General features: G+C 44.6%; 1 protein-coding gene across 1 annotated transcript; it reads right to left on the bottom strand.

The window, feature by feature from the left end:
* Positions 1 to 5,073: 5,073 nt before the first annotated feature.
* On the bottom strand, positions 5,074 to 9,971 carry pym1 (PYM homolog 1, exon junction complex associated factor). Its single transcript, XM_041241920.1, has 3 exons — positions 9,701 to 9,971; positions 9,019 to 9,112; positions 5,074 to 7,884 (listed from the first exon to the last, which is right to left on the bottom strand). The coding sequence occupies exons 1-3, from the start codon at positions 9,729 to 9,731 to the stop codon at positions 7,395 to 7,397; spliced, it is 615 nt and encodes a 204-aa protein (XP_041097854.1). The 5' UTR covers positions 9,732 to 9,971; the 3' UTR covers positions 5,074 to 7,394.
* Positions 9,972 to 11,024: the final 1,053 nt, after the last annotated feature.

Below are 11,024 nucleotides of genomic sequence, written 5' to 3'. Positions count from 1 at the left end.
CTGCCTGTGAGTGTTAGTGTGACAGGCTATGATGTCACCTGGCTCTTGTGTTTTGTACATGCTTGTGACATAAGCCCATGAAGTACAGGAAATTAGATTATAGGTCCACTCCAATCGTGAGAAACAGAGGATTTCCCAAAATGAAGAACAGACGGACGTCACAGCATCATTGTAACACACTGTGCAGACAGCGTAGTTTCAAGTGTCACTTTTGAATTCCTTTGTTGTTTTAGTGTTTGCAATCTTTGGCATGGTTCTGGCTCTGTTGCTCTAGCACTCAGTTATCATTAATCTGCCTTTAGCTGGCTCTGAGGTGCTTGGAGCTTGTCTGGAGAATCCTAGCAGCCAGGCACGCAGTATTTAAACAATGTGATGACCTTTGGACTCCACCAGCCCCACGTACATTTATAAATAGGACATTGTGTCCTTGGAGACCAACGAAGAGCAGCCTAGATCGACATAATCTATTTAGAAGAAGAATCAGGTGGGGCTTAATTAAAAAGGTAACATCTTAGAAGGAGTTGACAAAGTTAACCCTAATTAATACTTCAAGCACAGGCACCGGGACTAGAGGTGATAGCTGGAAGCAGAGTCAAACTTAGGACAGAGTGGTGAGGGGATGGAATGGGCTGCCTGGTCATACTGTTGATGCTGAATCACTGGGATCCTGAAGTTTGAGACCTGACAGAGTTTTGAGATCAATCAGCGCCTATGAGCTGAACCAGCATCGATGGGCCGAATGGCCTCCTCTCTCTCAGAATTGTGTAAGACTAGTTTAACCACACAATGCCAAGTAAATGAGTCTAATCAAGAGTCAGGGAATTGAGATCTGTAGGGACGAGAGCGTCAGCCTGCTTGTTAGTGTTGAGCTTGCCTGCGTCTAGCACTGTGCATGAACTCCAGTGATACTTTATTTGTCTTGGCTGCCAAGCTGCACTCACAGCCCTGTGTATCACACTGTCATCTCCAGTAAAGGGTCTGTCATTTGTTATGCTGTTGCTGTTTTGAATCACAGAATCCAGGCCAGCATGCTTCTACAATGAGCCACGGTGGAGAGGGGCTCTGATTAAAAGAGCCTCGAGTACAGAAAACTGCTACGAACACAGATTATGTAAATCAAAATGTTTCTACAATTATGAAACATGCTGGCTCTCAGATCCTCAGTAAAGCACTGAGTTCTCTATAGTAGACTGTATTGAATTAGCTGGGCTCTCAGATCCCCAGCACTGAGTTCTCTATAGCTGACTGTATTGAATTAGCTGGCTCTCAGATCCCTAGTATAGCACTGAGTTCTCTATACTAGACACTGTACTGAATTAGCTGTGGGTTTGTTTTAAACAGCACTGCAGGATATTTGTTTGCAGATCAGGATCAACACTCTGTGACTAACACAGCCTCACAAACCACAAATCTGAGTGCGATGGACTCACGGCACCTTGTGTGTTTTTTTGGTGAGCTGCAGTGATTACCAGAAGTCAGAATCACAGGGTACTGACCAGAGTGCTAAGATCGATTTCCTTACCTTGATATGCATTCCTCACTGCAGCAACTTCTCACACAGCTCAGGAGAACTGACGGTCAGATCGTCCTCCGATCCCCGAGCCAATCAACTCTACAGGAGCTCCACAGCGGAGGTGAGCTACCGCCCCCTGGAGGACAAAGTCCAGCCCAGCAGGTGTGCCCCTCATTTCTGTATAATCGTTTTTCTCTAAATCGGCCTTGCGCTGGCTTTGAGCTTGTGTGGAGAATCCGCAGTGCTGGTTCAGAACAGCTTTCCTCCCTCCATTCAAACCAATGTCGTTTTCAACTCTAGATACATTTGAAGCAGGTAGGGTTGGCAGAGTTGAAATGTCATGTTGTCGTGATCTGATTGGATGAGGAAGGCTGTTCAGGGAGGATTCTCCAGACAACCCCAAAGCAAGACTTAATACCATCAAACAGCATGATAAAAAGAAATGAAAATGACATTTGTACCTAAAACAACAGGGTGTCATTACTGATCAGTTGTTATGAATGCATGTTGGTCTGAAGTGTGTTTGAATGGTCTGTCGGATACATTACTAAAAGGAGATGCCTGCCTGTGGGATTTCCCTGCTGACCTTGAAACGGTCCTGGTTCTTCCCTCATCTCTGCAGCACAACACGCTCATATCTCACTGCTGCTGCTGGGAAATTTCTTGGCAAAGAACAGCTTTTTCCAGGAAGTCATAGATTACAGTCACAAAACATCTGGAGGATTTCGGACTTAATCCTTTGTAGTAAGGAAGGTAATGACTTAGATTCTAGTAGAATATGCAAACTTGTTAAATTTGCAGACGACACAAAAATAGGAGGCAAACACCGATGCGGCAGCAAAGGTCATTCAAAATGACCTACAAAGCATTCAGAACTGGGCAGACACATGGCAGATGACATTTAATAGAGAGAAGTGTAAGGTACTGCACGCAGGCAACTAAAAATATGCATTATAAATACCATAAGGGAGATACTGAAATTGAAGAAGGAATCTATGAAAAAGACCTAGGAGTTTATGTTGACTCAGAAATGTCTTCATCTAGACAAAGTGGGGAAGCTATAAAAAAAAGGCCAACAGGGTGCTCGGATATATTGTGAAAAGTGTTGAATTTAAATCAAGGGAAGTAATGTTAAAACTGCACAATGCATTAGTAAGACCTCATCTTGAATACTGTGTTCAGTTCTGGTCACCTCGCTATAAAAAGGATATTGCTGCTCTAGAAAGTGTGCAAAGAAGAGCGACCAGAATTATTCCGGGTTTAAAAGGCATGTCATGTGCAGACAGGCTAAAATAATTGAATCTATTCAGTCTTGAACAAAGAAGGCTATGCGGCGATCTGATTCAAGCATTCAATACCTAAAAGGTATTGACAATGTCGACCCAAGGGACTTTATCAACGTGAAAAAAGAAACAAGGACCAGGGGTCACACGTGGAGATTAGATAAAGGGGCATTCAGAACAGAAAATAGGAGGCATTTTTTTACAGGGTTATTTCAGAACAATGTGACTCGCCCGGCCATTCTGTCGTAGAATGCAAGAGAGATTCCAAAATGAGATTGTGGAATATGAAACAGCTATACAAGAAAAACTCCTCGCTCTTTGTATAAAAACGACTGTGCTATAGAGATGGGCCAGCGAGCCAGACGGATGCACTTTCTTATTCAGTTTTAAACTGTTTTCTTTCTCACGAGATAGTAGCGTCCTTCTGAAGCCAACTTCCTGTTATTTACAAGTCCACTTAATCTCACTTCAAGCGCCCTGAGCAGTTCATCAATAACCTGGCACTATAAGCATTGAAACACAGGGGATCTGGAAATATAATACTAGAGGCATTGCACTAAAAACAAACAAACAAAAAAAAATCTTTTCAATATGCAGTGTGATGACTGTACTTGTACAACACATGGTCATAATTAAAAGAGATAGTTACAAACATCACTCTCGATGCTGGGCTGTACCGCTTAGTCACAGCGTTTCAATACAGCACAGCAACTTACTTCCAATTAACCCTTCTGATCTCATGCGTTTCCCAAAGTGTGGTTAAGCAGCTGTCTGTTCGATTGATATTAACCAGTGTGATGTTAACAGGAGCTTGTCCCCATTGTCTCTCCCTGTATTCTGCTCCCAGGATGCTTCAGTGTGCTGCTGATAATACAGGCTGATTTTAAGCAGTAGCTAAACTGTTAAATTTACTGAACTTTTATTGTGGAAAACCACGCAGTTCCCATTGAAATAGCTGTTTATATAACACGAATACACAGTAAACAGCAGTGCTATTAAGAATCCAAGCCTGCTTATTTTTCAGACTGTTTCTCTAATTAGTCTCTCCGCCTGTCTGTCTGCATGCCAGCCTTCCTGTTGCTGAGCCACGCTGCAGGCCACAGTGTCCCGAAATAGCTCTGCCAGTCTGCCAGGAAGGGCCTGGGCACTACAGCAATTACATTTTTTTTAAAAATGAATGTTTAACATTATTGCTCAAAAATACTTTATTACAAGCTATTGCATAAAATATCTCTGGACTACTGACATTACTACCAGGGATTTAATTTACAATCACATCTCAACTTGTGATTATGTTCTCCCCATGCTTTGTCTGCCCGCGTAACTCAGCAGGAACCCTACTGAAGGAACCAGAGGTTTGAAAACCTTATTAGAACAAGCAGTACAATCGCTGCCCACCTTCGCTCCTGTTGAATATCTTTAGGTTCTTTGCTTGTGTTGGAATCTGCACATCTCTCAGTGACAATGCTGTGGATGCTGCTTCCTCTGTAGGTCAAACCCACTCCATTGGTCTCGCTGCAATCATGTCATGTGCCCACAGCAAGTATACAGTAGCTTTGTGTTTTACATGTTTGCAAATCCTGAATTAAAGAGCAAATTATTTGATATGCAAGTTTTTCTGTTGCTCCACTATTAACTTATTCTCTGATTCTCAGGTCACCCTTGGCCTGCTTAACCTTCTTCAGTCCTCATGAGTGCCAGTTTCTTCAAATCGTTTGATGGTCTTGGCCACAGCAGTTACAGACACTTGCAAAGTTCTTGCGATTTGTCTTCGAGATTGACCTTCATTTCTTAAAGTAATTACAGACTATCTTTTTTCTTTGCTTATCTGAGCGTATTTTGCCATTTTCTGCTCCCTTACATTCAGGAATGACAAACTTGTGCCTACGCTACCTATCTTTACAGTAATCATGGACCCTCACCTGTTAACAATAATTGGTGACAAAGGGTTAATTAGGTAACATGCTAGTTAACTCAGAACATCTAACAAAGACACTTTTATACTTAGGCCAGTGTTCTAACACCGTGTTACTAACTTACCTGGGCTTCAGACTGAAATCTCCTTGCTTTGGGTGACCATTTCATTGAAATTGACAAGAGGGTTCAAATCTGACTGCCCAGGTCACGAGTGAAATCAGTCAGCCTCCCCCCCAGGATTCAGCACCATGGACGGTCTTCATGACAGGGGCAGGGACAGCATGACGCAGGGGGTGTTCAGGGCTGGACTGAGGAGTACCAAACCCCCTCCCCCCAAAACAAACAACACATCACAAAGTCTGTCCTTGTGGAAAACTTTATTTAAAAATGGATGTACTATACAAGACCTCCTGGCAGTTTTGTTGGAGCCCACAGTTGAATCAGCTCCTATACTCCGCACAGCACAGAGAGAGGAAACTGCAGCTACAGGTCTGCCATTTTGGCTCCCGCTGAAGTCAGTTTAGTTCATGATCCTGACAATGTTTGGAGCCACAATGGAGCCAGTTTCTTCCCCTTAGTCCTTTATCTTCCTAAAGGTTAAGAAACTGGATTCCTATACAGCCACTTTGGCTCCATCGCCTGTTTTTTTAGCACAATGTAACAAATGTATTTATTTATTTTATTTTTTTTTACAGTAAAGCTTGGTTCATGACAGTGGCCTACAACAGACACTGGAAATGTGTTGGAAAGTTAGGAGATGGGCACAGCATGGTAGACAGAACCCCAACACCCCATACATGAGTGCAATAGAGAACTAAACCTGAAAAACACAAAGAACTGAAAACAGCATATACATGCTTTTAACAAGTCCCTTCCAAAAGTCACAGCCACTATTAGCAGTGTGAACCTGTCCAGTTCAAAAAACAACTCTCCCAGCACACAGGCACGTACGCACGCACGCACGCACGCACGCATGCACACGCACGCACAAACTAGCCTGTTGGGTTTCTGGTTGCATTCTGGTCGTTGCATATTTAAAAGTAGATTAAAATGAATTTTTCATAGTTTTTTGTTTTTTTTTAAACTTTCCCCTCCCCTTTTCATGGTGTTTGTAATCATTATCAGGAGTTCTTATACTTCAATACTTATACAATCTTTGTGTTAAGATGACAGTGTGTCTCGGAGCTGTTTCTGATAGGTGACAGAGTGTCCCGGAGCTGTTCTCGAGTTCTCGTTGCCTGCCCTAGTCGTCTGTAATGGAATAGAATGGAAGCAAAGTGTTTTATATTACTAAGTGCCAGCTCTATCCAGTGCACTGCAGTGTAACTGAAGGAAAACGGCAAGGTGGCTTCCAGGACATGTGGCTGAGGCAGGCAGCCAGAACAGAAGCACAGCTCCTGAACTCTGAGCACCTCCACAGACTTCTAAAAAGAGAACACGAACACCACAGCATCTGAGCAGCTACAGCCAGAAGCACTCCCAATGAATGCAAACACACTGAGCTAAAGGGGCAGCAAAAAAGAAAATGTCATTAGCACAGGAATTTCGGCATTGCTTTTCTGATATTGCATATATGTTGGAGCCGAGAATCATTCCTCTTTTTATATGTCACAGCTGTGGAGTTTTTCTACAGCCTTATTTTAAAAGGGAGTGCACGATTAGTTAGGAGCACTATACTGGCATTGTGTTTCGTTTTAAGCACACAGCAAAACCCAAAACGTATGTGTTTGAGTCACAAGAAGCCGGCTTCAGTTTCTCCCTGCAGAGAGGATGTAAACAAACAGGTAAGCCAACAACACCTGGCTTCTATTAAGTAATGATGGGAAAAAAAAATGAACCTTATTTTCCTATCAAATTGAACAGGACTGAGGGACACACGGGCACACCCAATCAGCACTCATTTTAAACAGTCAGTTCAAATGTCACCCGACTTGCCCTGACTATAGTGTGCTGTTTGCAATCGTTCGGAGTGCTTCTGTCGCTCTGATAGTTATGAGCATGTCTATCTCAATACCTACTGTCTTTCAGCTTGCTTTGGGCTTGCCTGGAGAATCCTAAGTGCCAGGACTGGGCTGCCCTCCATCAGCGAATAACACAATGTTGGAGTTACAGAGCCACTGAGAATTCTTGCAAACAGCAACAACGATCAAATAAAAGGCAAAGTGAAAATACAATAGCAACATAACCAGGGACTTTAAGAATGCAGCAGTGCTAATAAAAAGGTTTCTGTTGGTTTTAAAGCTGTAGAGAAATGATCTGCCAGAAGACAGAGGCAATCAGGGTGGGTCTAGCAGGGTTAGGCTTAGCCTGGGCCTGATCGCTCAGAGTCTATCCGGCAAGGTCTTCCTAGCTCTAAAACACAGCACTGCTTACAGGCTGGAGGATTAACTTTACAAAAAGCTAATTTCAGTCCCAGCACCCCGACAAGCAGTTCTGTGTTCTTGACCCCCTCAACTCCAGATCCACAGGGTGTACAGTGCAGTGTATAGAGTACAGTTTATAGTGTGGTATGGACCAGCCTTCAGCCCACTTCCACTGACAGACCGACTGCCTACTGAAATGTATTTTTATGAATTACACACGTTCTGCTGCTGCGGAAGACAGCTGTTTGGAAAGGGATGGGCGGATGTGCTCTCTGAGGTCCTGGGATGGAAAGGTAAGTGAACGCAGGACAGCCCTGCCTACGATTCCAGCTCTGCGATCTCGGCTTCCAGGGCTTTCCTCCGCGCCAGCTTCTCCAGCTGCTCCGGGGTCGGCTCTTTCACCTCTCCACTGTCCAGTTTCTGCTGCAGCTCCTCCACCTGCCTGAGCTTTTTCTTCAGGTTCTTGATCTTCTTGGCTTTGTCAGTGGCAGAGCTGGCATGGGCCTCCTGCTTCTGCTGCTGGGGCTTGCTGCTATTCTGCTGGGGGGCCCGGTTGCCGATCTCCAGCTTCTCCACTGCAGCGCTCAGCTCCGGCTCCTCCTCCTCCTCCTCCTTTCCCTCGCCTCCCTTGTCCTGCTGCTGTTTGCGCTTCTCTTTTCGTTTCAGGTTGCGCTTGGCTGTTTTGGAGAGCCCGGCTGTGTCTGTGCTCGCTGGCGCCCCCTGCTGTTTGGCCTGTGCCACTTCGGGATTCATCCCCGGAGGCAGGTCAGGCTTGCCCTTGAAGAACTTGACGTATTTATTCTCATAGCTTTGAGAAAAGAAAAACAACATTCAGCAAATTACAGAAAATCTACCCCACCCACTTGAACCATTAAGGGGGTCGCTGGAGGACACCCCATGAACATTCATGCAGCACTGCAGTTATCCCACAAACGATGACAGTGAAGAATAAGTGCCATGAGGAGAACAGTGGGCTGTGTCTGGCTCTCCTCATGACTGAAATGACTACAGCGCTCTATGAACTGTCCTGGAACATTCTGTTCATATAACAAGGAGAACTAGGGAAGGGAACGTATGTTTAACCCTTTGCGGTCCTTTGTCGGACCAGGTCCAACCTTACGATTTCCCCTTTCCAGTCCGACATCATCAAAAAGACGTCAAGCACAGGTCTCTAATCGTTCTTTCTCCAGAATAAGCCGAGAAAACCTTTCGTTGGCCGAGCGAGACCGAAAGAAGCCGAAAAAAAGGGGCGTATCTGAGCAATACACACAGCCCCTGCACCACAGAGATAACACGGACACAAACCAAGGAGAGAGCTGCTTCTGCATCCAGCGCTCAAAGAATATCACAGACATCTGCAGAGCTTTTTGAGATGTTACAGTAAAACAATAATGACTCGGATCGCATTATTGAGGAGTTTGGTGATAAAACGAGTGATCAGGAGAGGATTTATCAGTTCGCACGTCTATAAAGAGGTATGTGAAAAATACAGCCAACAAGGGGTGGGGCTTGCCTGGAGATACAGTACTGAGTGTGCTGTTTACACGCAGGGCCTTTTAAACCTGTTTCACTCTGAAAAAAAAAATTAAAATAGCATGTGTAAAATAAACAGGGCATTTGAAAATAAACTGGACCTGACGCGCCTGACAAGCGCTGAATAAATGGACCACTAAGGGTTAAACCTCAACAACTGAATGCAGAGCATCACCTTCCTTAGATCAAGCGGTGTTTAATTCCCTATTACTTGCGTTTGCTAACACTCTTGCCAGGCTTGCTAATTATCCCGGCATTTCTAATGGAGAGTTGAAGCTGGAATGTGTCAGAGAGGTGAAAGAGCAGGAAGACAAGGCAGAGCTTGTGCTACGTGTTGTAAACACATTTAACACATTCAACGCTACAAGTCTTTCAGGTGAATGGCGCGGAGAAAAGGGGGGGGACTCACACGGGCACCTCTTCCTGGGGCACGTATCCCTCCTTCACTTTCCGAGGCTTCCTCCAGGTCCCGTCTGGCCGCTGCGAGGCCGCGATGTACTTCCCTGGGGAAAGCAAACAGAGGCGCCACTTAAAGGGCTGTCGCCGTCCCAACCCCGAATCTACTCCATTGCGGGACTCTGCTCCAACCAGATCCTTCAGCAATGCTACAGACACAAGACCGAGACACTCCGCAGTGCTGCTCGCATTTACACACGCAGACAGCCTCACTGCTGCTCAGTACGATCAGATACTAGAACACCATGCTGTTTCTATGCTGGTGTCTTAAAACTGTGGGAAACCACGTTTGAATGGAAGAAACCCGTCTCTGGATCTGAGCGCTGTTGTGGGCGTATACCGAGAGTCGGCGTTACTGTAAAAAAAAAAAACCCTTTTTAAATCCGGTTTGTAGTAGTGCGAAGCATGATTCCACGTTTTTAACCTTAAAGAATAACATTTTAGTTCCCAGATATCAATTCAAACACGGAGCAGCACGCCTGCACCGGCGCTTTCAAACCGGGCGCCCAGCCCGCAGCTCCCGTCCCTCCCCGCACGGAGCACCGCTCTGTGTTTACAGCGAGTTATCTGGTCCTGACACGGCAGACCTTATCTTTAAAGACGATTACAAAGAGCACGAACAGCCCCAAGCTCACCAGATTCACCAGACACATACGAGGAGGCCATCTTGCAAACTGCTGCACTTCCGATGGTGGACCGGAAACCTGTTGTAACCCTAAACGTAAATATACGTGTATGAATGTTGTGTTAATGTGTGTGTGTGTGTTACACTAGTCCATTAAAAAAAAAACCCCTTTTACTGTTAACGTTACTGTCAGCACGCCTGCATGCATCTACAGTGTTATCTGCAGTGCCTGTGGTTTTATTGGCATGCTGGCTGCCCAGCCCGCTTCTCAGCTCGGATCAGCTCCCCCTCTCTCCGGCAGTACAGGAATGATTACAGCAGGGGACCCGGCGCTGTGCTCTTGCACCAACCAGCCTGCCCTGCTGTGGGTTTCCATTCATTATAAGCTTCCCGCCTGTTATTTTGACTCAAACAGCTCATATGCTTCAACAGAGATCCTACATGAACGTTTAAAATTAGCAAACTGACAAAACTTTCGTGTTTTTTTAAACCCTTGTATGATGGTAGCAATTATACGGAGTAGTTGCTATCGGGTATGGAATGGGTTACCCCGCCGTGTGGTTGATGCTGAATCACCGGGATCCTTTAAGACCCAGTTTGACAAAGTTCTGAGATCAATCAGCTGCTCGGAACCGGGCGAGCTCTGATGGGCCAGTGGGCTCCTCTTGTTGGTAAAAATAATGCCTCAATGGACATGCCCACTAAAGCACATCCTCATTTTTTTATACCCTAAATTTGTTCCTGTGTTATATGAAATTCTCATTGCAGCTTCTCAAATACAGTATTTTATTAAAACAGTTTTTTCTGTAGCCTGTCTAAAGTTCTAGTTGACCGGCGTGAGATTTTGTAATTCATTGCAGAACAGCTGGTAGCTCAGTTTTCTGGGTGTGTGAATCTTCATCTCCCTCTACTAGTGGCTACAGTGTGTCAGTTTGTGTGAGTTTATCTATGCCTCTATGAACAGCACAGGACAGAGGGAGTACACAATAGCATCAGCACACATTCTATAGCATGCTTTTATCTTTCAATGTTGAAAGCTTCTTAGATATTTATTTTTTATTGCTGTGTAAATTTTATCTTGAAGAAATATTTGTTAATCCATAGAGGCAAAATTATCTTTATTGACAGAAAAAAAATAATAATCACAAAGTCAACATACTTGTACATTCATTATTCTGCAGCCCAATCACTGTGATTCAATATTTTGATTCTCAGTTCACTTCTCTACCAGGTGCATATTGTAAATTGGAACCAGACCCAGTTGGATACTTTTAACAAGAAGAGTCTAGTTTCAATCACTAAAGAAACTCCCACCTCTGTTTAGAACGGGGGGG

This window comes from Polyodon spathula, unplaced genomic scaffold, assembly GCF_017654505.1.
Source record: "Polyodon spathula isolate WHYD16114869_AA unplaced genomic scaffold, ASM1765450v1 scaffolds_829, whole genome shotgun sequence".
NCBI lineage: Eukaryota > Metazoa > Chordata > Actinopteri > Acipenseriformes > Polyodontidae > Polyodon > Polyodon spathula.
Note: the sequence above shows the minus strand (reverse complement) of the source record. Positions and strands in the feature narration are given on the sequence as shown.